Source organism: Mirounga leonina, unplaced genomic scaffold (genome assembly GCF_011800145.1).
Source record: "Mirounga leonina isolate KUSES-001 unplaced genomic scaffold, KU_Mleo_1.0 Mir_127, whole genome shotgun sequence".
Taxonomy (NCBI): domain Eukaryota; kingdom Metazoa; phylum Chordata; class Mammalia; order Carnivora; family Phocidae; genus Mirounga; species Mirounga leonina.
Genome location: NW_023270316.1, coordinates 54,512,164 through 54,538,843, shown reverse-complemented (window position 1 = coordinate 54,538,843; position 26,680 = coordinate 54,512,164). Strand labels below are relative to the sequence as shown.

Genomic DNA, 26,680 nt, shown 5'->3' with positions numbered 1-26,680 from the left:
AGAGTGTGTATTCATCAAGGGTCTACTATTTGCCCACTCCCGTGATCATTCATTTCATGAACAATCATTGAGCTCCAGGCACTGGTCTATATCTGCAATATATAGCAGTGAAAATAAACACAAAACAGAAACAAAACCAGTTGTTTCTGTTCGTTAGGATCAGGCCCCTGTGAAGGGCAGCACCATGATGAAGAGCTCAGATGCTGGGGCCGGCCCGCCTGGGTCTGAATCCCAGCTCCCCCATTCATCAGCAGCATCCTCTCTGGCAAATTTTTCCAACCTTCTGAGTCTCAGTTTCTTCCTCGGTGAGTCAAGGATAATGATGACACCTACCGGAGGTACGTTTTGTGAGGAGTCCACGAGCAGATAAACAAGTCCCTGAGCAGTATCTGTACACAGCAAGCCCTCCTTAGTGCTTGTTGTGAGTCTACCTACCTTATGGGGAGACTCAAAAAACCAAGTATGTGTGGAGATTGTAAAGTGCTTAAGAATGCTTTGCAGTAAAATTTGGGTGATGACTCTATGTTTGTTTCTTTCTGGGCTTTTCCTCTTAGCAGAGATTTCCCTTCTCTTCTCTGTATCTCCTTTTGCCCTCCCCCAAGAAGAAATGGATTACTTATAAAAATCTTGTGGCCAATTTTAACAAATATTTATTTGGGCTTTTCTTCCAGAGCTCTCTGCAGCTCTACTCAGTTCTCCTTGTGTCCCTAATGCAATACTTAACATTTTATCTGTCCAAGTAAGAGAAAATAGAAGTCTTTGTGTACAGATTTGTTATCCTGAGGACTTTCAATATGTCAATGGTGCAATGGATGCCTCTGTTTTGACCAATGGCATTTTGAACATTCAAGGCTGAAACTTTCCAGTTGCTTCACAGATAGAGCTTGCCTCCCAGCACTTCCCCTGACCCCGCCAGTAAGGGGGTAGCTTGACTTTGGCCACCATCCCACTTGACTCCCCACTCACACTGGGGCACTGAGAGGATTGATATCCTTGGTAGTCCCAAAAGGTTTTCTCACAGCTCTGCCAAGGCAAGTCAATTACTTGTATCACTTCTATGGTTTAAATTCTAAATTTCTTAGGAGAGTCTGCCTTATGTTATGGGTTTGCGAAAGGGCAAACTTCCCAACTTAATCCAGTGTCTCTTGAGATGAGGGTTTGTGCATCTGTCCATGGGCAGGTTGACCATACGTCCTGATCTACCCAGGACAGTCACCATTTATGTTTGGTGTCCTGGTATAATTATCAATAGTACCCCCTTTCGTGCTTACAAACATCCTGGCTGGGGCCATAAATGCCAAGGTCACCTACCCACGGCACACAGTGAGCCTTCTCTGAGCCACCGTCTGTGAACCGGGCCCAGATGGGCCCTTGAGGCCTAAGGAGTGCGGTGAGATTTAGAAATTTAGAAAAAGAAAAGGTGATGGCTAGAAAACTGCCCTCAATAGAACACTGAATCTCACAGTCATAAAACATGCTCAAGATACAGTAAGTGTTATGGCCGAAACAGAGTTCCGCAAATACCCACGTGAACCCCCACATCTCCCAATCTTCCCTGCAGATGGGCTGGGCCATAGGACTTGCAGGGGCCAATGTCGTGGTGAGCGGAAGTGAAGGGTCACTTCTGGGCCAGGGCAGCGAAGACTGCTGTCCCTACTAGACCTCAGTGACCCTGGATAATGATGGTGGCATAACCTGGACTGTGGAGATGCTCCCTGCAAGGAAGCTTAGCCAGCCTGCTCCAGCCAGGCTTGTGTGAGAGAGAAGTGAACACCTGTCGGCTGAGTGCCTGAGCCTTCCAGTTGTTACCACAGCACGGCAGCATCCAGATTTTCAGCTAGAATGTTCTTGTGTCTGCAGAGGATGAGAACTGTGTTTTAGCAAAGAGCAGCCTACGTAGGAGGGCACGCTTCCTTCTCTTCTGGGCCAGCGAGCTCTTTCTTCAGTGTACTGGCCTTCCCAGAAACAGTGTTTGATCTCAGTGTGCCCTGCGAGGTTGAGGCCTGGAGGAAGCCCTTAGCCTTCCCACCGCGCACATTTCCCTCCTACAGGGCTTCGGGAGTCAAGTATTAAGCACCCTGTACCCCACTCTGTGATCTACTTGAGACACAAGGACACACAAGACCTGGAGCCAAATAAGACATCATGTCTCATTGCTGCTGGGCTCTGCAGAGAGCCCCAAATGCTTCAAACGTCGGTGGGAAAAACTCCTGTGCAGAGTTGTTCCACGGTTAGGTTTGGGGGTGCTACTGCTGAGTCCCTGCTTTGGCTTAAACGAAGTCAAAGTTTTTAAACTGGTGAGTCTGTTTCCCAAATGCTAACGGGTAGATGGGCAGCATCAGAATCATCCCGACACGAAAAACTAATACATATGCATATGCCCATCTTCCCTGGAGATTTTGATTCTCAGCGACCCGGAGTGGATTCCTGCTTGAAAAAACAGCCATCCCGTTGAACACCACATCAAAAACTTATGATGTACTATATGCTGGCTAACTGAACATAATAAAAACAAAAAATAAAGAAAATAAAAAACAGCCATCCCCACCCCAAGTGATTGTGACGAATAGCAAGTGATTGCTGACAAAGGGAACGTGGTATTTCACGTTAATTCAATGAATTCAAGGAGTTGCTAGTGTTCTCTTTGTGGGATCTGCCAACGTACCTGAAAGACCCAGAGAAAGTGCGTATGTGCCACCCAGGATGTACTGATGGTCAGTGACTGGTGTGACTCAGGCTTTCACCAGAATGCACAGTGAGATGTAAACTTTCTTACCTTGTGAGACTTGCTCATCTGTCTCCCGCTAACGGCTGGATTTTCCGCCCGAAGAGCAGTGTTTTCAAACTGTGGGTTGGAACCTATCTGTGGGTTATAAGAACCGTTGAGCAGGGTGCAACCAGTATTAAAAAAAGTAAATAGTCCAAGGGTGCGGGGGCCGGGAAGAGTGCATGACATATGTTAGGGATAAGTGTGGTTCTGGAAAACTTGTTTTGGTGGGTGTGTTGTGCTTTCGGTTGCCATGTATTTCTTACTATGTGTCATGGCACAAAATGTCCGTAAGTCTCTCCTGGACAGCAAAAATCAACCATGACTCTAATTTACTTGGGGCAGCCCCTGTCTCCTCTTTCAGAAGAGTGATAGAAGTCGTCACCGGGGACGGCAGACTGTCATACACAAGTACTTCCGGGAGGCTACCTGGAAAGTAATAGAAAACCAATTTGTACATGATCGCATAGCCTAGGGAGATAAATCAGTCTCAGGAAGTTTTACCCATAGCAGCTGACTCAGCCCACCACACCTGTCACCTGGGGACCGCTGGCTTTATCTGGAACCCAATCTGGCCAAATTTCAGTTTCCCTAATCACCCCCATTGACTACTACTATGGTGGGAAAGACCAAATTCGTGTCGGGGGAAGACTCTATCCAATAAAGGAGGAGCCCCAAAGTGTTGGCCCAGCCATGGCCTTTCCCGGTGGTTTGGTGGGTAGGCTGTTCTCAGGGCAGGAAGGGCAAGGCCATACTCAGATCAGGTCTAGGCACTGTGGGAGTTAGAGAGGGCACAGACGAGGTAAACCTGATGTCAAGTGGCCTTTCTTCTTCCGGCCTCTTGACAGGAGCCCTGAGGTCTTATCTTTCACAGTACACTGGTCTTACTCAGTGACCTAGAAGAGAAGAGGCAGCGGAGCCAACAGGATGAGGGGACCAGCTCGCAGAGCATCTTATGTGCAGCCCTCATGGTGGCAGGTGCCTTCTGCCGGCTTTGGAGGGAGGGGCTTGGGGGGGCGGCAGTGAGGGAGCACAAGAGTGGGGGGCTGTCCCTAGGGCTGCTAATTTTGGAGCAAGCCTGCTACCCTCTTCTCAGGGGGAAGAGTGAGGGAGGAGGATGGGAGAAAAGCAGGCCTTAAAGAACATCACTGGAGGGTCTGGGGTGAAAGACCCCAGTGGACCCAAAGCCCCCCTACCACTGCCCCCCGCCCCGTTTCCAAGTGTGCCATTTACAGCAAAGCCCCCGAATGGTTGAGAGAGGTCCTGGCCACTGCTGCCCCTTCTGTGCTTAAAGCTCTCACAATATTCAGGAATGAAAAAAAACTGCCAAGAATGCAGAGATGGAATTTTAAAATGCAACCCAGGCCTGTTTCAAGTTGCACGGTGAACATCTTTACTCCCGCTGCTGATCTCTGTGGCTGCCCCTAGGACTTCCTTAGGCCCCATCAGAAGCGGGAACAAAAACGGCCGGCCAACCAGCCCTTTCCTCCACCACCCGCCCCGCCAGGATCGAGCAAGCTTCGGCTGCCTTTGCTGCTTGGAAGGGACAAAACTCACTCCCTCTACAGCTGGGCTTTCTCGGGATCGTGGTCCTCAAAATTCTGCGTGCATCAGCCTCACCCAGGGAGCTTGTACCGAGCATTAGTCTTAGCTCCGCCCGTAGCACTTCACATTTAGTAGGCTTGAGGTGGAGTCCCAGAGTCTGCATTCTGAGATGCGTTCTCCGTCCCCCCACCCTGCCCCCCAAGCCCGGATGCCAGTTCTAGGCAGACCACACTTGGAGAGGCTGATGGGGAGGCTGGCCAGGGAGGGGAGGTTTGCATCCACCAGCCCTGGGCCTTGCCCTCCCAGCCTTGGGGCTGACCACCCAGAGTGAGGTGGGACTCCCGCCCTCCTGTGCTCTTTATTAGCTCAAGGCTGCGCCCTGAGGTTGCCTGGTTTTCATAAAGAGGCCTCAGACATCTGCTCCCCACCAAGTCCTCAGGCAGACAAAGAAAAGGTAACAGCTAATCGAACCTTAACATGCTTTGTAGGTGCCTTTTCTGCATTGAAAAAAAGAACATCAAAACCTCAAAAGATCAAAAAATTTAAAAAGTAATATGGGTGGAAAATCCAAGGTCATTAGAGCAGCCCAGGGCTTCATTCTGGGCAAAGAGCTTGAAGGTAAATCTAGCTCTGGTTCCCAAGCCACAGATTCCTGACCCTGTCCCAATCGTCTAGCCCAGTACCCGCCCCCGCCCCGGCAATCCCACCTGGAGCTTTTCTGGCATTTTCTTCACTGCAGTTTTCTCACGGTAGCCCACACACGGTATAAGGTTGAGCAAAGACATTTATTTGTAAAACCAATTCGCGACGGAGGAGAGGCTGAATCCATGGAAAGGAAACTGGTGATCATTCGGAGGGCCACATGCATACATCAGTGAAACCGAGGGCAAAACCAGGCAGCCCGCGGCTGCAGGCACCTGGGAGCTACCAATCCCGCCAACAGAAAAGCAAAATGTCCTTTCCGCTCCAGAACACGGATGTACCAAGATGTCCCGTGAGAAGGCAATTTGGTCTGATATCCACGACGAAGTGATCAGAGAACAATTGAGGGAGGCTTTTTTTCTATTCTGTGTGGCTTGTTTGCTTCCCACAGATACCCGGCTAAAAGCTTAAGTGGTCCTCCGCCCTCCAGAGGGAGGAGCAGTGTCAAAGCCCCAGGCCTCCTCACATGCCCATCCTTATGCTCTGAATGATCTGGAAGACAGCTGAAAGAGGAAAACAAGACAGACAGCTCAGGTACCAGGCAGCGCGCAGCTGGAAACCCCAGCCCACAGCGAGCCCCGCTCCTGCTGACCCCCGGGCCCTGGAGGTGGGAGCATACAGCTGAGGAGACAGTTCCTAACAAGGAGTTAAGTTAACAAAAGGTGAGTGAACTTCTTTAAAAAAAGGCAGCCTGGCTCTGCCTGCCGATAGATGATGGATGCCTCGGGGATTTATGGATGACTCCTGCTAATTCCATCAGGAGTGAAGGCTAGAATTCCCTCAGGCGCTTGGAGAGCTTTGCCCCCACCCCTTCCGCAGAAGTGTTCCCTGGCTGCTGGGGCGAGGGGGACAGGGCTTTCTATACGGGCACTGCGCTCATTTCACAGGTCAGTGAGGCTGCCTTTTCCAAACGGCAGTGACCTGGAAAACCAGCAGCCCCTGAGCTGGGAACGCGGGCCAGGTGCTTGGAGCAGATGCGCCAAGCGCCGGGCCCCTGACTGCGGGGAGCCCTGGGTGCCAGATCTCCGGGCTGCCTGCGCACAGGTTCTGCAAGGCAGCGAGCTCCCATCCCCAGCGACACTGATTTTATCCCGCTGGGGGGCGGGGGGGGGGGAGCATCTAAACCCACAGAGAATTCCCGGCACCCTGGCTTGTTTTGCTAAGAGCTGGTTCAACAGCTCCCCGGCCTGGTGCTAGGTATCGCGGTCAAATGCATCCCAGGGAAGTCAGGCCCCAGCTTCTATTTTACACCCTCTCCAGAGGGCAATGTCGGTCAGTCTTGATGAGGACGACGGGAATGAGGGACACGGCAGCTACCGTGTGTGGTAGGATTTTGTTTCTGAGGCGAGGCTGGTTATCCTTGCCCTGAATCATGTCTAAACACAGAATAAACAGGAATGCAGCTGAGAGGCCACAGGAAAACAGGCTCTCCAGAACCCTCAGGAAACAAGTCGTTGGCATTTCATCATCTAACGTTGGTGAGCACGGACTGTGCACCAGGTACTGTGCTTTGGGTGTACAAAGACCAGTAACACGCAGGGCCTTGGGCAATCTTTCTTGGACAGCTAGATTTGAAGGAGAGATAAAGCATGAATGCATTTTTTTCTTAAAAAAAAAAAAAAAAAACCAAACCCAAAACCCTGCACACATCATCACTACTCTCCTAAATCAAATGTACTCCAAACATGACATCATATTAATTTTTTGTAAATGTTCAGTGTGACCCTAATGAAAAACAGTCATTGATTGGACTCTGCTGTAATATGGCCATGGAGTCTATGCGAGGCGTTCCACTGGGCTGTGTGCTAGGCTCTCGTTTCTGCTTCTGTTTTGTTCATTACGATGATTTCGGCTCGCCTCTCTGGGGTTACTACACCAGCCTTCGGTGGGCCCTCTTCCATTAGGATGTTGCCGCAGACCCGGCGGGACACAGAGGCTGTTAGAATTACGTGGAAAATTAAAGCGAGCCCATTCCGTGAGAAGATCAGAGGGGCTCTTCTCCAGATACAGCGAAGGGGTGAATTCAACAACTCGTGATATTTAAATCTGGTCGTGCTCAGAGGTCTCCTTGGCTGCTTCTGGGTTTGGGGATGGGTCTTGACGGCAGAAGTTGCTGCATGGGTGAGAAAGCACCTTACAGAAATGGATAAGCTCATGGAAATGGCGGGCAGGTCTGGCCTCCCCTCCCAAGGCTGACAGGGAATAAAAATTAAATAAACATTCCGTCTTCCAGCTCAACAGGAGTGCTGGGAGGCAGCTGGATATTCAACGTTAGGGAAAAACTATTTACATCCACCATGCCTCATGTTCTTGGGATTGGGGAAACATCTCTAATCTTGACAAACAAGTTTGCAGAGGAATGTTAGGGTCAGATGGAAACAGGTCTTCACTGAATAGCCGTGTGACCGGACGGATAATTTAACCTTTTCGAGACTGTTGCCTCTTGGGTAAAATGAGGACCACGGTGCTTGCGGTGCTCTTACAGGGATTAAATGATCCGACACAGACGAAGGCTCTGGGCACGTTGAGGACTCGGTGCACGGGAGCTATTGCTGATTATTACCATTCCTACAGTAATGACTGCTTCTTCTCCACGCATGAGCAGGAAGACTGGAGCTCAAGTACCCAGTGCCACAGGCCGTTCTCTAGAGGTGTGCACTTTGGGAAATTCCCAAATAGTTCTGAGACCTGATTTCTCTCTTTGTACGCCCGTAGATAATATGAATCTCAAAGGATTGCAAGGGATAAATACCATGACATAAGCAAAAAATCTGTCCATCATAAAATACTCAAAAATGTTATTTCTCCCTTAATTTTATCCTTAGACAAGAAAAGTAGGTCAACAAATAGGAAACAGTCTGTGCCTTATTAAGTCCATCATGCCCCATTCAGTTCACTCATGACTTCAAAAGGGTTAGGTAATGATAAAACCACTCAATTCTGTTTAAGGACCTGCTGCAAATTTCCCTAAAGAATCTCAGACAAAATTTTCTTGTTTCAGAGTTGCAACACTTGTATTAAAACAACTTACCAGTTACTGAATCTGCTTTAAGAACTAACTAAAGATCACTCCTGACCCTATAGAATCTGTGAATTAACATGTGAGAATCTGATGGTCCTTCTCATGGTTACAGGTGACTCTTTAAAACTGGACCCGCTTGGAGAAATGACTTTGGGTAAAGTTTATTTTAAGCTCGCCATTTGCCTCCACTTTTAAGATAATGGAGAGATGGTTGTGTTTATTATTCCTTTTTCAGTTGTATTAATGTCTTTAAGAAGCCTTCAACATTCTATACCAATTACAGTAATTGTACTTCTGTGTGGCCCCCAGTAATGACCCGCAGAGCAACCCTGGCCTTCCAAATGCTGACTTCGCGAGGCAGAGAACAGGAAGGGAGCCAACAGTGTGTTCAAAGTGGGAAAGAAGTGGGGAGTCTGGACCCTGACAAGTTAATAACTTAACACTGGGTGAACAAAGCTGAGAAAACAGCTGAGCAGGCTGTAGCAAAGGGGCTGTGGGTAAACCAGACAGCAGGGAGGAGAGATGCCAAGAAAAGGAGGGACAGCAGGCATTCCAGGGCAGGGCATCTGGCCTTGGGCAGGTCACTGAGATTCAGAAAAATCCAGGCTAGAGAAGGAGCTACAGAATCCCGGAGCCTTTGCCCTCTGCAACCTGTTTAGCTTCCTGATCTTTGGTAGCCTCCAATGGCCACATCTCTCTTTTTATTTAACCACCCCCTTGCAATGAAATCCTTAGGCTTTCGCATGCAAGAACCATTCACATCCAAACAAACCGGAATGATCCTCCTGACTCCACATCTGCCGACAACAGGTGCCCTCTCTTCCACTCAACCACCTTTTCTAGAAAGCTGTCTATACTCACTCCCTTTCCTTACCTTCAATCCCCACCTCAGCCCATTTCAGTCTAGCTTCTGCTCTCTTCAGTCTACTGAAATAGCTCTTGCTAAAGCCACAAAGCTCCCTCCACGTCACTGAATCCAATGGGCCTTTTCTAGCTGCCTCTATGTCTTACTTCCCTACTTGCCATTGTTGAGCACTCCTTCCTTCAGCTCTCTCCTCCCGTGGCCTCGTGACACTATATTCTCCTGGCTTCTAGTTTCCTTCCTTCTCTTTGGCTCTTCACACTACATGGGTTTTGCAGGGGTCATTCTAACTCCACCTGACCAGTAAACAAGAATAATGATGTTCCTCTGGCTTTCTTCTATTCATTACATTCTTTCTCCCTGGCCCACAATTTTAGTTGGCACTTGGCTTTTGATGACTCACCTATGTGTACTGCCAGCCCTGACTTCTCCTCAGAGCTCCAGACCCACACCTTCCACCATCTAATTGAGATCTACACATAGGTGGCTCAAAGACACTTCAACTACAACAGGACCTTCTCATGATTTCTTCCCACCACCAAACTTGGCATCATTATCCTCCACCTTGCATGTAAACCCCAAAAGCCAGAGTCCTCCTTGACACCTCCAACTGATCACCAAAGACCTGTGGACTTTACCAAAGTACCTTGTGATTATGCACGTTTCTCTCCATGCCTCCGGAAGCTACCCTAGTGCAAGTTACTGCCATCTTTCCCCAGACCCTTGCGATGCCCTCCAACTGGTCTACTCTTGCTCCTCTTCAATCCTTGCTCCATCCTGTAGCTAGAATTATTCTTTAAATGAAAACAAATAAGATTGTGTCATCCCTGTGTTTAAAGCACATCAAAAGCTTCCTATTGCCCAATCCTTGATGGCGCCTCCATGACCTGCATATCCTGGCTCTATCAACCTGTCCAGACGCATCTTGTATCACTCTTCTTTCTTGGGGTAATCCCTTGTGTTTTCAAAAGCCCTCTGCTCTTACTATAGGGCTTTTGCATATGCCATTCTTTCTGTCTGAAAGACTTCTCCTACCCTGCCTATTGCCTGGTTTTCCCTTCTAATCCAAAAGTTATTTTTGCAAGGAAGCCTTCTTTGGCCATCTGAAGCAAGAATTCTCACACTTGCGTGTGTACAACAGTCTCCCGAGGACGTGTGAAAATAGAGGCTGGACCCCACCTCCGGAGTTTCTAATCTAGTGGGTCCAGAGTGGGAAATGAGACTGTGTATTTCTAACCAGGTCACAGGTGATGCTGAGGGCTGCTGGTCCAGGGACCACACCTGGAGAACCACTTACCCAGAGGATACCAGCCTTTTGCGTTATATGCTTCCACAGCCTTACATGCCTCTCCTTCAAACACTGTCATGGCTGAAATGTCACATGTTTCAGCATGACTACTTGATGAACTCATCTTGCTTCCCCACTAGGCTGTAAGCTCCAGGAAAGCAGGGACCTTGGATGATTTTTTTTTTTAAGATTTATTTATTTATTTGAGAGAGAGAGAGAGAATGCGGCAGTGGGGGGGAATAGTTACGGAGGGGATAGAATATCTAAGCAGACTCCCACTGAGTGTGGAGTTCGATGTGGGGCTCGATCCCAGGACCCTGAGATCATGACCTGAGCCAAAACCAAGAGTTGGATGCTTAACCGACTGAGCCACCCAGGCACCCTAAGACCCTGGATGATTTTGCTCCTGACTGTACCTCTGGGCCTAGCTCAGCTCTGGGCACATAACAGTTCCTCAGTAAATATTTATTGGAAGAACAAAAGGTGAATACTTGCAAAGAGCATGGAGGAAACACACATATTAAAAACCTCAAACAATTATTTTGTGAATCAAGAGTCGACATCAAATGACTACTTTTACATTCCAATGTTGCAAGAGCTCAGGCTTTGGAGGGGAGGGAAAGTCATGAAAGACCATAAACTCCTTAAGTCCTGGGACTGTGTCATCCCAACTCTCTCTTACCCTGGGGACTGACCTATCCCAGCTAATTGGGGGTGCCAGAAGGACACGGGGATGACAGGAAGGGATCCCCCAGGAAACTGTCAGACAGCTAGACAATAGGAGGCTGCCAGACAGCTGACTGCCAGACAACAGGAAGCTTCAGAAGGCCCCTTTTATTGAAAATAAGATTGATGATAAGCGAGATCAAGAGAGTTACTGAGAAGAGAAGACAGGCCAGAGGAATATCGTTTAGGAAGATAAGACAACTCTAGAAATGACATAATTTTGATTATTTTTCATTTAAAAAAATGAAAAAAAAAAAGCTGGTAAGAAAAAAAGGACAGGTTCTGTGAGAGACAAGCAGAAATGTCAAGAAATAAGACATTGCAAAGGTGACTCATTAAGCTCTCAGGAGGAGTCAGCACAAAGAAAGTCAAAGGCAATACTATTCCCAGTAGCATTTCCCGGTTTCTTCTCCAGAGATGGAGAAGAGGGAAGAGAGAGAGGTGCCTAGGATACGTGAGGGCAGAAAGGCACTGTGGAAAGAAGGGATAGTATTAGCTAAGAATGGGATGCCCTCTATGCCCAGCAAAATGGCAGACAGCAGCAATGCTCTTCTGAGCGGCAGACCATACACAAACCCAAATGCTCCATGGGGCATAGGGCAGAGGGCAGCACAGAACGCGGGAGGTCGCAGGTCACCTCATGGGAGCCAATGGCGGATGAGACATCTTTTTCAGAGTGTCCACCTCAGGTCGTGAGGCAGGAGTTCCCGAGCAGAGGAATGTCCTCAGTCCTTCCTCAGTGGTGAAACGGAAGGGCTCCTGCAGGCCTGCTCAGTCTCTCAAACCTCCTGCTGGCCAGCCTCGGGGGGGAGGGGGGTGACAACCACTTCAGGTGTCATAATTCTGAGATCGTTCTGGAGGTCTCCAGGAAAGGCCAGTGTTTATTGGTCGACCCGCAGACTTGGTGAATTCCAATCTGTCCTGGAGTAAGGTCCAGAAAAGGGTAAGGTGATCGGGTGCCCGGTGGCCCAGTCAGCAAGCAGCCCGTGGCTGGGCCAAGCTTTTACCCATCCGGGAGCAGACCCGGGATGGCTGTGCGTCTGGAACCTCTGGCAGGGAAAGGAGGAGATGTTTTAACAGCAGTTGTTTTCAATATGCAGTCATACGCTGAAGGCCTAGGGTTGGTAGAAAACTTCCGCTTGGGAGTACTTTGGGGGGAAGTGGTGAGAGAGAAGGAAGGCAGGGTAATAGAAAGCGGATGGGTGTAGAGTTCAGGTTTGGGTAACAGCTTTCTCACTCTTTAGCTGTGGGATGCTGGCTGATTTCCTTCATAAGCCTTAGTTTCATGATCTGGAAAAATGAGCACCATAGCTTTTTTTGTAGGGATTATGTGACTAGAAGAAAAAGGTACATGTCGGGCCTAGTGTTGTCATAAGTACTCAGGAAATGGTAGCGAAAACAGTTGTATGAACAGGTCCTCCTCACCCCCATCCCCTAGGTTATAAAGGATTCTTTCTAGAAATAGAGAAGAGGCTCGAGCTGCCCCAGCAGAGGTGACATCACCAACCTCTGGCTGACAAACCCGTCCCCTACCTGTCCAGTGGGAGCTGGTTCTGCCACAGCTCCCTCAGGACCTCAGAGCTATCTATCCCCATACGAGATTTCTTACCATAACCCAAGAAAGTCACTAGAAAGATCCAAATGTTCTCTTTCTTTGTCAGCATTCAGAATCTTGGTCAGAATCTTGCGTGGGAGGCTGAGAGGTGGGGAGATAGTGTGACTAAGGGTCATCAACATAATGACAGTAACAACAAGCTCCTAAGGTCCTAGGAGTTAGAGACCATTCCCACGTCTTTTAAGAATGGGAGAACCAAGGCTTAGAATGGGCGGAGGTTGGACAAGGCCACAGGGCTAGTAGGTGGCAGAGCCAGGTTTCAAACCCAGGGAGCCTGGCCCCGGAGCCGGCACACGCGTGACGTGGCCTTCTCCTCCTCCACACCGTTCTTAACAAAAGCCGCCGGTCCTGGGGAGGGTAGGGGTGTGGGCCCTTCCAGAAATGGAGAGGCCTTATGTAAAGGGAGACAGTTGGACCACCTGACACATGAGGCTGGGGGAACGACAGGCTTTCAGGCCCCTCAGGCTCAAGCACTTCTTCGTATCTGTTCTGAGTAGGCTGTCCTGAAAAATGGCCCTGTCTGCGGCAGGCTCTCACCGCCCCCTCTCCTGCGCCCCTGGCAGGCAGAGTCCCTGGAGGATTCAGGAGAGTGTAGTCTGTTATGTGGCAAAGGGAATGTCTCTGCCCAAAAACAGTGCGGCTACTCACAATTCATGCGCCCGACAGACCTAGCAGGCCCTTTGCTGAGAGGCGTTAGCTCTGTCATGACAGAGGCCGGCTCCGGGCCAGACGCAGTTTCCTGTTTGATGGGCAAAGAGGGTCCAATGTCTAGTCCCTTCCTGGGATGAAAAACTCAAAATATCCAGCAACACAGGAGGTACCCCCTACATACACACACACACAGAGTCACACACACTCACAAATGCACACACACACCACACTCACACGCACACAGATCCCACTTCAACCTCAACAGCTGCTCTTTCATTTGTTTTTCTCTAACATTTGAACAGAGTTCAGCTGCTCTTTTTTTTTTTTTTAAAAAGGCTAAAAACCACTAGTCTAGATGTTTTCTTCTTCAGATACACTTATTTTTTTCTGATTATAAAGGTATATCTGGGAAATAGAGAAAAGTCCGAAGGAAATAACAGTCATTGGTTAATCCTATTACCCGAGAGGTTTCCGCTGATGGGGGATGTAAGCTCATCAGCTTCGAAAATACCCAGGCTTCCGTAGCCATTAAAATTCTCATAATCTCTAATTAGGAAATGAATATCAAGCTTGGCCAGAGCGAGAGGAATAAAATTGAAATTAGGAATACGTGAGGGAGAAATAGTGTGAGGGAGGGACTAGGGCAGGGCTGGTATGGAAGAGTTTCCCTCTGGGAATCAAGGGATCGTGGGAATGAGAGGACGCCCCCACGCACCCAGTGGAAATCTCAGTGAGGGCTGAGGATGGGGACGGGGACGGCCACGCTGACTGTGGCTGTCAAGGTGGAGGTTCACACCAGGGCTCGGAAAAGGTGCATAATGCCTCAGGATCACAAGATACGTGTAGATGCTGACTCACCAAGCAAACTGTCTGGACAGCCAGCATGTTCAGGAAAAGACCTAATTGCATCGAAGCCGGGAGGCCTTGCTGTCAAAGAGGAAAGCTGAAAATGTCGAAGGCGGTTGTCCTGTCAACACCGTGGCCCTAACGCCAGAAAAAGGCCCTTCCAGGGGTGGCGAAGATGCGCACGGGGCCCCGCTGCCGACACCAGGCTTACGGCGGACAGGACTGGTCCACTGCAGCACACGTTCCCCGGAGCTGGGCTGTGGCCTCTGCATCCTTCCCAACAAAAGCTCTTAAAGTTGCTGAGGACAAAGGGGAGAAGAAAACCCCGGAGGCGAGGGCTCAGGGCTGCAAGCAGGGGTGACTAGCTTCCTTAATGGTCTGGGGCAGTGTCAGGACCGCAAGTGTCTTGCAGAGATAGCAGTTGGCCTATCTGGACGACAGCATCTCTGCCGCCCCAGACGCACATTCTGGGTCACGCTTGTCTCTGAGTCGTCAGATAACAACAAGCCCTCCTCAGAAGCTGTCACACAGTTCCCAAGGGGCCAGGTTTGCCACCAGGGACCGGGACAGCCAGGACGAGCTGCTTATCTGGAAGGAGGCCCCACCGCCTGCAGAAATGGAAGATCATGTTTTTATAAACCGGGGAGAGGAAAACACAGCAAAGTCTCTAAGCAGGGGAGTTGCTTGAATCCTCTGGGCTTCAGTGTGCATCTGGGGTCCTTGGAAATCAAGGAAAGACAAATGCGACCAATTAAAAAGGCCCAAGCGAAACAAAGTCCCAGGCCAAGACTTGAACAAGAAAAGTTTCTGGCCCGTTTGGAATAATCCTCTGAGGAGACTCAAAACAGGTAGTTGGCTTTCTGAGAAACAGGGTTTTTGACTTCTGACAGAATGTACATAATATGAATAACAATAGAGCTAGTTACCAAATTAAACAAAACAAAGAACAGTATGGCCCTGAGATGTCCTATCTACTGTGTCTCAAAAGAACACACTGCTCCTGAAACTTTTGTATCTCACAAAGAAAACTTTTATAGCAAAACAGTGGTGCATTCAGGTTGCGTTAAGGAAATGCAACTTACATTTTATTTCTGATATTCAGCTTAAAGTACAAACCCCTATTCATCGATTTCCGCATGTGGGTGCTTCCCTTTTCCTGTGTGGGGAGGTCTGAAAGATTTTGATGCTTTATCATGGGAACAGAGTCTCAGGCACCCGAGTGTTATCTCTTAAATTGCTGACACTCATCCTTGGAGTGGAGAGGCAGGGCCTACTGCTTTCTGAAAGATCAAGACCAACTTGAGTGGCTGAGCCTGGAAGGAGGAAAGGCAAATGGAAACCAAGCCCTACCACCCACGCACCAACCAACCCCCCTCCCCCGCCGCCCCTGGAAGCTGCAGGATTCAAGCTTGCTGTGGGTGGAGGGGTTACTATTATTCCTCTCTGATCAATAAGGAAATCGATACAGAGAGTAAATCATGTGTCCAAGGTTGTCCAGCTGATAGCGAATCTAGGCTTTGAACCTACATCTGGCACATTCCAGAACTATCCCCCCTCTCCGAGGCCTCTTAACCTCTTATCCTCTTACTGCCAATTGGTCAGTTTTCAAAGAAGGGTCTTGCCCAAGAGCCCTTTTGCAATCATGGAAAGTGGAAATCTACTTAGTCTGAAGAGAGGTGTATTTAAAGAGCCTCCTCCAACTGCAGCTCAACGGGACAATGTATTCGAGCTTACAACCGTGCGCCTGGGCTCAGGGCAGCCCCAGGAGGTCTGGCGCTCTTATCTGATTTTCTGGTGAGGGGGCGAGCGGGGTGCGTGTTTGTGCCAGGGGTCTCTGGGCGCCTGTGCTCTCTGTCCCCTCCCGGCTCTCCTGATTCCTCTCCCTTCCTTTTCCTTATCTTGCTCTTATCAGCACCGCAGGCATGACAAGCATGTGTGGAGAATGAGGAAGGCCGCAGCAAAGAAGCCGAGAAGCAAGGGGTCAGGACTCTGCTGTGACACATCGCTCCCCATAGTTAAGGGGTCTGGTAACCTCCTGGAGGTTTGGGAACTCGTTTTTCCACATAAAATGGAGTAAGCGTGGCCAATAAGAGAGCATATACTTAAACGCCAACATTTTCCCAGTCTTTCCTTTCCCACAAGCTAGTTGAGAAAACAGATAACATGTGCATTCCTGATTACTCGCCTGACCTGAATATTTATTTATCCTAGGTACACCCACACTACTTCTAAAAAGAGCACTTTGCCCAACCAATCATTATTAGAAAAGTGGGTTAACAGAGTGAGGTAATGAGAGCGAGTCTTTGAAGAGAATCAGATCAATGATCAACACCTTCATTAATCTTCGAAGATTCCATAAGTTTCCTGTATAAAAATATACAAACTATGAACCACCAGCCACGTGGACTGAGAGAGAACAGTGACCAGGAGCTTCAATCATTCCATCACCGAGAAGTCTCATGACATGAAGCAGAGGACCTGACTGGCTGGACTTGGGGGAAATGGCCCCCTTTCACACACAGAGAACACACGGGCCCTGCAACCCACAGAAGGAGAAACTCCAGAGGGACAGGAGGCTCTGCAAGATGAACAGAATCGTGACTCATCCCAGGGAGGTGGCAACAGGGACAGATCTAAAGGAGTTATTGTGTTTTTCATGACATGTTTGGATAGAGAAGAACACATACAAAGATAGAAGGAAGGGCATGGTACCAAGGACAAGTTGAGAAGAGTGACACATTTCTGCGAGAACAGTGCCGGGCTTGAGCTGAGGTTTACAAAAAAAAAAGCTAAAGTTAGCAAAAAAAAAAAAGGTGGTGTAGTGGATTATTCCTAGTTATGATTTAAAAAGAGATGATGCTCATGACTTAGGGTTCATGGTAGCATGTTAACGGAGCACAGAGAAAGTAAGATGACCCAACTCCTGACTAGCCTCTCCGTAAAGGCAACACGGTCTTGACTAGAAAGATTTCAAGCAGGGTCACTAGAAGAGCACGGGACCTGAAGCGGGGGAGTGGGGGGGGCTGTGTCCTCTCAGCCGCTTGAAATCCGCATCTCCGGGCCCTGCAGGCTCCCATCCCAGGCCCCCGGACAAACCCACAGAAAGCATAACAGAGCCCATGTATTTAATCCCTGAAAAAACGAAGGGAGGCTGGGACAGCTCCAAAAGATTGTTGTCAGCAGATGTCCCAATTTACCCAGGGGGAAAAGACACCGTTCCCACTATACAGACCAATAGCCTGGCAAGATTGTAATGAAAATGCAATTTAGAGAAGGTTTTTAAGCCCTTTGAAAAAGATGGGTATTGAGAACGAACACAGGTTTGAGAAAAACAGACCGAATGACTTTATTGACTTAACCGCCCCCCCACCGCCCCCACCATAGGCTACCCAATGCTTCAGGCAGTTAATGTGTATCTTTACAACAAAAAAAAAAAAAAAAAAAAAAAAAAATATATATATATATATTGGCTCTGGATCTATTTAGTCCCTGACAACCCCGGCTTGCGGGCTTGCGGGCTTGCGGGCTGACTGGCCTCATGGATCCCTACGACTGGGCTTTGGCCATTCTTGAGCCTCGCATACCATCTCAAGCTGTTTGTCTTTCGACACTCAGCGCAAATGGCACCTCCTCTGGGAAACTTTCTCCTCTGCCCAGGATGACTTACAAGTCCCCACTCTAGTCTGGTTGTTTGCGTTCTCCCGCACTCACATGTTGGAATCCTAATGTCCAATGTGACGGTGGTAGAAAGCGGGGGCTTTGGGAGGTCATTAGGTCATGAGCGGGGGTGGCCTCATGAATGGGATCCGTGCTCTCATGAAAGAGACCCCACGGAGCTCCCTCCCCCCTCTGCCATGTGAGGATACCACCAGAAGACACAAGGAGAAGTCTATGACCGGGAAGAGGGCCGCCACCCAACCACACTGGCACCCCAGTCTGACTTCTAGCCTCCAGAGCTGTGAGCAATACATTGTGCTCTTTACAAGCCACCTAGTCTGTGGAATTTTGTTATAACAGCCCGAACAGATGAAGACAATCCCTTATCCGTGCCCACCAAGCACGCGGGGCACTCCACTATCACAGAACTCCCCCCCCCAGGTACAACAGACAGCCTTCCTTATCTGCCTCCCTCGGTGCCTACGGGCCCCCGAGGGCGTTTGTGTTCCCAAAGCCCGGCACAGTGCCAGGCACACAGGGGACCCCCAACGCCTGGTGATTGTTTGCACGAGTTTTGCTGAGAGGTTCAAGGTCAACCCGAAGGGAGTTGTCTCTGCGTTCCGTAGGCTTCTCCCTGTCTAGACTTTATCAGTGACTCGGAGGAACATTATACTTTCAGAGACTATAAAGCTGGCCAAGAAAGATGATTAGATAAAAGGCTCAAGGTTCAAGATCGAACAATGTACAGGCTGGCCACAAAGCATGAAAATGCAGATTACTTTTTTATATAGATTTGTTTTTCTTGATATTTGTGTGGCATGCTAAAGGCATATCTTGTTTGTTTTGTTTTGGGGTGAAAATCAGAGACAGATCATCTGAGGCAACACAGAACAGAGGAAGATGCAGGCGCTGATGGAAATGTGGCGTCGATGCACCACATTCCTGGCAATTTTCTACCGTGCTCCGAACCATGCATTGCTATTGAAGGTGATACATTGACCATATCATGTAATGTCACTGACCGTATCGTACATTATAAGATCGGCAAGCCATTTATTATGTCTGTTCTTCTACGTTTCTAGACTTCGTGGCTACTCTGTAGAAAGACAACTGACAACCAACTATACAATTTTAGTAGAAATATTCATGAAGTTTTATATTAGGTCTCAAAAAAATCAACTGGCTATCTACATACAGTATGGGGAATGTCTGGCTTTATTCATCCATCCACACATCCATGAATCCGTCCAACCATACTGAGCACTCACTATGTGCTAAATACTTACAAGAATGTACAGATTTAGTGGACAATGAACACTGTCTTCCCTGAGCTTATGTCCCAGTAGTGGAAAATGGATAATAAGTAAGCAAACGAAATAATTTCATATGTTGATGAGGGCCATGAATACAATAAAGCAATGTGTGATGGGGACAAGGGACAACTTGGATTAGGGGGAGGTGTGGAGATACATCTCTGAGGCTTGCAGGACATTTATGTAAAGAAGAGCCTGGTGGCGCTGGGCTGGTCATTAGCTCGATGTGAGTCTAGGATGTGCTGTGACTGTTGAAAATAAACCGAAGCTCGGGTCATATTAATAGAAGTAGACTGATGGGATCAAGGGCAGTGATGATCCTTCTGCCTCTGTAGCAGTCACACCATTTCTAGACCCACTTCCGCAGCTGCAAATGCTCTATATTTTAAGAGAGTCATGGAGTGCATCCAGAAGAGGGGTCCAGAAACCACATCTTATGAGGCAAGGTTGAGAGAAGTAGGGGAGTTTAGTTTGCAGAGTTTAAACTCATCTTTAAAATATCCGAAGATTCAAGATGTTCAGAAGAGAATGAGCCCATGCTTTGTGGTTTTAGGAGTTCACACCTCAACTATTGAGAAGATAGCACAGTGTAGCTCAAAAGAGGGGAGATGTCTCTAACAGAATTAGAGCTATACAGAAATGGGATAGGCTTTTTGAAGAAGTGAACCCTCCACCCTCAGAAGTAATCTAGTAGAGGCTGGGTAACGTCTGTTAAAGATGAGGGATCCCCATGTTGGGTAAAAGATTAGAAATGGGGTACAGTTTTGTTTCTTTGAGTGAGAGATCTTGGGAATCATGGAAGGCCTGCCTTGTTAGAAGTGACCTCACTTCTCATTTACCACGATTTTCAAGACCCAACCCACGGGGACCAGGAATTCCAAGACTCCCAATAACAGAATTCAACTAGAACAAATGCACGATCCTTTGCTCAAGCCTCCCCTGTGTGTGTGTGTGTGTGTGTTTGCATGTGAGTGTAAGCAAAGCTGTCTGAACTTACCACCCTCTGGTATGAGGTTACTGTTCGTTGAGGCTCAGGTCAAAGGCTCAGCTCTATCTAGGAGCTCTGTGGCATTTCCTCTTAAGGCAGAAAACCTTTCCCTTTCTCTGGAATCTGGATCTAACTCGGGCAGACAGGTGGCTCCCGTTCTAACTGCCCTTTTAGGGCTATGTTTTCACACAAAGGTTTAACTGAATTCTAAAGTGTATTCAGCCAATTTAATTGCTTGGTGTAATCATTTTATGACTATGATTTGATAGTATATCAATTCTGTCTCGTATTTTCTCTGGAGGACCAGAAACCAAATCAAAACCCACTAAGATGAAGGCTTCAGGCAGTGATTACCTTGAATCCCAGACCAATATATTTTTTTGTCTATTTACTTGGGAAGTGTGTTTTGAAGGACAGAGCAGAACACGGGCTGTGAGATCAGTGAAAAACCCATACCTGAGCCACAGACAACAAAAACAAACAGTGCCAACAGCCATGGTCCCACGGGATATTTCTCTTCTTGTGGCCTCTGAAAGGGAATGGGGGAAAGGAAGGTTAGGTTCATTGATTCAGGAAACACTTGTGGGGTAATTACTAGCCGCTACTGAAGGCTGGGGATGCCACAGTGAGTGAGACGCATCCAGTCTCCATGCCCAGTGGGCAGACGTTGATGAAGAAATTCAATTGTAAAGGGTCCAGATAGGTGTGAAAAGATTCATCATAAATTTAGTTATACTCCTGTAACTCAGTGAACTCGGTGGGCTTAATATTCTGGGGACAGATGGGGTAAAAATACACAACCCAGTACAGCGATTTGGGAGGCCCAGACGACACTGCTACGAATTGCTTCCACGTGTTGAAGGCACACTCTAAGCCAGTCTACACCGCCTAGTTCCACCACTCACAAGGCCGTGCAAGGCACATTCTTATCTCCGATCTGTAATTGGGAAACGGACACGAAGTCTGTTCACCTGAGCAGGGCTGGGATGTAGGTCTGCCCCACTGGAGACCCTGGGTGTCTTCCCTTAATAGAGTCATCTTTAATTGCCTGAATTGGTGGATTCCAAGCAAGGTCACAGAACAGCTATTTTCTCAAAACCTTCTACGGGCCAAAAAGTGTTGGCAAGTTGGTGCCGTGGAAATCCTTGGAATGGCAGAAGCACCAAAGCAACTGTGAGTGGATCTGCGAAGGTAGCAGCCTTTTGTAATAAAGCTCCTGAACCTCAGTGAAGCTTTCTCTTTGGCGAAATCTCTGCGTTCCTTAGGGAGCAGAAGGGCACCGTGGTGCCCACATGCACCCAGAGCCCTGCGTACCTCCCGCTCCCCTCAAACCAATAGCACAGACATAATAAGAACAACCATCCACAACCCCTCTCCGTCTATTTGCAGTAGGGCTTGGTCCTTAAGATCAAATCGATCAGTGGAAAAACCATTTTTAGAGAGAGGCATCCAAAAAAGTGGTGAATTTCTCAAATAAAAAGGGAGAAGCTGGAGGGAAAAAAATAAAGAACCCACTAATGTTTCCTCATGTGTGTGAGCCAAAAACAAGCTATCACCAACGTAAATTAGAGAACTCATTTTATTACAGATAAGCAACAATGCTTTGGTTCTCAGCTTGCCTGTTACATGCTGAGAGAGCCTCCTCTCCTCTACCCCAGGTGGGTTCACTGACCACTTACGTATCAGCAGGTATGTTTTCTTTTTTTTTTTTTTAAGATTTTATTTATTTATTTGAAGAGAGAGACACAGCGAGAGAGGGAACACAAGCAGGGGGAGTGGGAGAGGGAGAAGCAGGCTTCCCGCAGAGCGGGGAGCCCGATGCGGGGCTCGATCCCAGGACCCTGGGATCACGACCTGAGCCGAAGGCAGACGCTTAACGACTGAGCCCCCCAGGCGCCCCAGCAGGTATGTTTTCTTGACGGCAGCTATCACAGCTTGTATGTTTCTTCTCGTGATAATGTGTGAACTGTCTGTCCCTCCGCCAGACTATGGGCTCACGAGGACAGGCACTGTGTCTCTTTCCTGTTGCAATGCACAACAGTGCCTGGCACGGAACTTAAACACAGTAGGCGCTAAATCAGTGTTCATCGAAGAATGAATAAGCATACGAACTTCATTAAATATGATTTCTTCGGCCAGGTTGAGTAGAGACGGGGTCTAGGAAGGATATTGTCGTCTTTTATAAATACTTCCTAACTGGTGATAGGGTTGTCCCTGCATCTCTCTTACTAGAGAAGTATAGGTTAAAGTGCTAATGGCAGGTAGACTCTGAAGATGAAAACCCCTCAGTGCTCTGTGCTTGACAAGTTTGTATCTAGAGCCGCTCTTGCAGGAGCGAAGCACCTGGAATGGTAGCTGTGCTTGGCCAGACAAGGACACAATCAGTCTTACACAACTGCCTGACTTTACCCAGTGCAGTTACTGTGTCGTTCTTTGGCCCTTAACACCAGATCAACGGTAGATCAAGTAAATAATCGAGATATTAAATAAAGTGACCCGAACACAATGCGGCACTTGCCCCTCCCCACCCTCTTTCACTAACGCCCTAACAATCTGTCAGAGTTGACCAGAAGCCAGCTCCGTTGCTGTCATTCCGCTGATGCTACATAAAAAGTTCATTTAGCTCTATCTCCAGCAAAGCCAACAAGTGAATTCAGGAGCCTTGTACATGAATTACTGGTCTAGCGCGGATACCGAATGGAGTCCATTATTTTTCCTTTGCAGAAAAACACAAATTATCAACATGCAGAGTTTGGACTATATAACTCCAGAATCTGTTGGATGACATTTTCCAGTGAATCAATATTATTTGGGGGACTTTCAGAGCTCAAGAACAGTAATATATCCTTTTTCTGAGAGCTTTAAGTTCCTCTTTTTTGGAAGCAGCTCCCAGCACAATCCCATTGGGGCAATGCACCCAAGCCTGAATCTATCGCTGGGAAAGGTAACAAAAGCAGTAGAATTCTGCAAATAACATGGTTCATTTCAAACAGGAGTTTGCTACTTCCCCAGGCTTCGGAATGTCAGGGGCTGGCTTTCCCTGTGATTACATACCAGCAGGGTAACTCTGAACTCTGAAATTTAAATCCCTGTCCGTTCTAGAGAAGTTACTACTGTGTAATCACAAAATGATTATTCTATTTCTTTGTTTCTTTGATTTATCTGCTATCTGGGAGAACAGTATTCACTCCATAGCTATTAGCTAAGGAAATATTGAAGCATCTGCATACAACTGAAGGGGGTTATTTCTGAATGATTATTCTGAATTTTCAGTTAGAATCTGTTCACGTGTCCTCAATTTCATCCTGAACAGGTTATCCCTTGCAAGTTACTTCTTTCAAAGTATAATTGTGTTTGACCTGTAATTAGGAAAATGAGATTTAGGGTTTAAAATATTTCCTTTTGAAAGAAAATTTCATTTTTCTTTTTGGATGCTGGTCCATTTACAATAAAGTTAACCAAAGAGCCCTTCTAACCACCTGAAGATAAACAGAGATTGTGGCTTGGTTTGGAAAACTTTCATTACAAATGTAATAGGGCCGTTTGGACACCCGCATGGGTGCCAGGCACCATTCCATGGTCTATCAGAACCTATTAAAATTCACTCGCATCATAGATTAAACAAATCTGAATGCAGCTCTGAAAGTTGAGTTGAGTTGAAATGGGGGTAGTACATTTCCTAGATATTTAAACATTTTCCTCCAATTTTTAAATTTTCTTCTCTTATTTTGAACACAATAACTTTCCCTTTCCCCCAGGTCTCAAACACCTTCCAATGGCCTTGAAAAGCTGGAGGTCTCAGACATTGAGCTTACCAAGCCTAACGGATACATCGGCTCTGCAAATCAGTTCCCCAGTTGCTACTTTTGCAGGCGGTATTTGTCAACTGAGTTCAGTTAATAACTTTCCTAGTTCTTTAGGTTCTTGGTTCATTAAAAAGAACCACACAGCTAATCTGTATGATATCTAGGACGAAGTGATCTCCTAGGGATATAAAACCCTGAGTGCTTTAACATCAATTAAAATTTGTTTTTCAAGGTCAACTTGGAGAGCATGGTTTGTTTTTTTCTGAGTAAAAACAAATAGGGAAAATAGATCTATGTGAAAAGTGGTTCTGATTCAATGGTATATTTGCATTTTACTGCAAGGTGATAACTAAATGATCTAACACCCTATGAGAGAATTTCAAGCGTAACTTAAGTCTGGAGCTGTGTATAAAGCTCTGGGTAGAGCTGAGTTTGATCCTAAGGTTTCTCTGCCTTAGTACTGCTCGGTTTTGTAGGAATTCTGCTGTGATGATTGTAGCTCTAGCTTTTTGCTCAGTTACTCAAACCAGCATCATTTCTTTGGCTAAAAGGAATGGCCTCATCAGGTCTGCAAGCTTTTCCAGCCAAACCCCAAGCTTCAGCTGGACTTCGCTTAAGTGTCTAGGATAATAGATTCCAGGCGCCTTGGCTCACAGACTTGGAGACCCAACACTGCCCAACAACTCATCCCAGGCATGCCTCTGAATGTCCAAAATCACAGGTCTGGCATTTTCTCTTGAAGATATTCTGCTTTGCTAAAAGAAACCCCTGTGCATAAGGCCCAGGTTTTACTTTAAAATCCAGTTATAAAAGCTTTAATCTGGCCTCCAAAGTTCTGGATCATACCATTAGGATGAGCCAAAACTCACAGGGTGAACAAGAGTAATGTTGCATTTAAACTTCAGCCCAGTGGTGAGAGGCCCCACTAAGGAAGAGGCAAAGGAGAGAAAGAAGGATGAAGGGAAACGGGTCTGAACCTCATTTGGCACTTTGAGCCCTTCCAATTTATACAGCCCCATTACAAAGGGGCTGGAGAGAAAACTTAATCTGTCTGTTGAGGGTGGAGGGCAGGGGTCAAAGCCTGCAAGAAGGTGATGATAAGTGGTCTCCATTTACCTATTCATTCATTCATTCATTCATTCACCAAACGTTCTAGCACCTACTAGGTTCCGGGCCCCTTGTCACGCACTTCCTTTAACTGTTCCTTAAGGACGTGACTTTCCGTTTTTCCCAGAGACAAAGGCCCCATTCTCTCCTGGGGAGGCTCTTCCGAGCCTCGGTGGTAGCCCCAGCAGCCACTCCAGAAGGGCCACCACCACCCTGACCCTCGCCGCCCACGAGAGCACCTCGTGGTGCTCGCCTCCCAGAGCCCGGCTCTCAGCTCCCACTCCGCGGACCCGGCGGGAGGGGTGGGAGGGGCGGGCTGGGCCCGGGGCAGGGGAGCAGAGAGGCCGGGCCCTGCGCCCGCCCCCCGCCCGGCCGGCCCCGCCCCGCCCCCGCCGGCCCTGCCCCGCTCGGCCCGGTCGGCGCCGCCCCCGCCTTACCAGGGTTTTGGCTACGTTCCCCCTCTGGGTGATGTTTTTGCTGTGCTTCTCGTTGGCCATCCGGATCCGCTGTTTGGCCACCATGGCTTGGGCGCTAGGAAATGCCCTCGATTCCCACCTGCAAGAATCCCCCCGCGTTAGCCCCCGACAGGGCCGCGCGCGTCCCGCCCGCTGCGGGCGCTGCAGGTGGCAAGGCGCAGCCCCTGAGCCCCGCGCACCCCGCTCCCCTGCCCCCAACGAGCCGGCTCCAGAGAGAGGCCAGAGCCCGGACGGAAGTAATCTTTCATCTCAGGAAACCATCTCCTACTTCCTCGCCATCCTTCCGGTCCCCCCTGCTACCTAACCAGCGCGGCCCGGAGGCTGGCGCTGCCGCGCGTCCTCCTCGCACCCGGCGGCCGCGCTGTGCGCACTGGGCGGTCGGGATCCAGCGGCCGATCGCGGCGGGGCCCAGGGTTCCGGCGACCCCCGGCTTTGTGCGCTCATAGGGGCGGGGGCGCCACTGCTCCGGGCCTCCAGGGCCGGGGACCCGCCGGGGCCCGGGGCCCGGATTGGGGCGGCCGCGCTTTAAGCCAGGGCGGGCGGTCTCCCCTGCACCAATGACCCCTGGCCGAGAGCTGCACTGGAGGCGGCGGCCGGCGGACGTGGGGGGTCCTCGAAGACAAGCAGAACCAGGGCAAGGCTGGGCCCAAGCTGTTGGGGGACAGTCCAAAGAACCTCCCCTTCAGGTGTCTGGGGAAGGGCCCTGCGCGAGGGAAGCCCATTGCAGGACCTTTCTCAAGTACTGCGGAAAGGGCTGGAACTCCCCGAGGATGGGGATAAGTGGGTGTGAGGATGGAGCTGGGGTAGGTCATCTTGCCTTGGTAGCTGAGGGGGTTTGCTGGAGGACTGCCAGCCACGCATCTGAGTGAAAGGTGGAGAAAGGCCGCAGTCTGCAGCCCAGCCAGATTTGGCAGTCACTACCCTAAGTTGGGCGGCTTTGTCTGGCTTTGGCTCCCCACCCGCCTGGGGCAGTTTGAACCTCCTCCAGCCACCCTTGTCCAGAGGGATGTGAACTGGGCGTTTCCTTGCACTAGGGGGTAAAAACTGGAGGGTCTGTGCCTCACAGACCCTGCTGTTAGGGCCCTACAGATTGCTTCTTCGGGGCAGGGGGGAAAGGGGTCCAGTCCCTCACTTTTCCTTTGTGCTGCATGACTTGAAGTGAACTCTTAGAAGCTCAGAAGAGTTGAGAAAAAAAAGGGGAAACATCAGCCTGGAAGATCTGGGGCAGTGGGAAGTGGTGGGGAAGAACTGGGGTATTAGATTTGTTCTGGCTCCTGCACCCCAGTCCTTCCCTTGCAGGCATCTGTAG

The 26,680-nt window shown here is 48.7% G+C and overlaps 1 protein-coding gene across 3 annotated transcripts; it reads right to left on the bottom strand.

Moving 5' to 3' along the window:
- Positions 1 to 5,078: 5,078 nt before the first annotated feature.
- On the bottom strand, positions 5,079 to 26,337 carry SERP2 (stress associated endoplasmic reticulum protein family member 2). 3 transcript variants are annotated; one of them, XM_035003330.1, is made up of 4 exons: positions 25,721 to 26,337; positions 25,333 to 25,450; positions 20,439 to 20,511; positions 5,079 to 5,517 (listed from the first exon to the last, which is right to left on the bottom strand). In XM_035003330.1, exons 1-4 carry the CDS (start codon positions 25,813 to 25,815, stop codon positions 5,477 to 5,479), a joined length of 327 nt encoding a protein of 108 aa, XP_034859221.1. In that variant the 5' UTR covers positions 25,816 to 26,337; the 3' UTR covers positions 5,079 to 5,476. The 3 variants fall into 3 exon arrangements, with proteins under 3 accessions (XP_034859221.1, XP_034859220.1, XP_034859222.1); XM_035003329.1 differs by lacking the exon at positions 5,079 to 5,517 and adding an exon at positions 9,260 to 11,961; XM_035003331.1 differs by lacking the exon at positions 5,079 to 5,517 and adding an exon at positions 13,657 to 14,743 and having other exon boundaries at positions 25,672 to 25,803.
- Between the last annotated feature and the right edge of the window lie 343 nt (positions 26,338 to 26,680).

Bases quoted from the DNA above. Each gene is read 5' to 3' on its own strand.
- SERP2 (XM_035003329.1), bottom strand. From the start codon at position 25,815: ATGAGCGCACAAAGCCGGGGGTCGCCGGAACCCTGGGCCCCGCCGCGA. The intron at 25,451-25,720 runs GTGCGAGGAGGA...GGATTCTTGCAG, and splicing joins GCGCACAGCGCGGCCGCCGG to GTGGGAATCGAGGGCATTTC. The intron at 11,962-20,438 runs GTATGGGTTTTT...TTTCCCTGCCAG, and splicing joins TTTTGTTGTCTGTGGCTCAG to AGGTTCCAGACGCACAGCCA.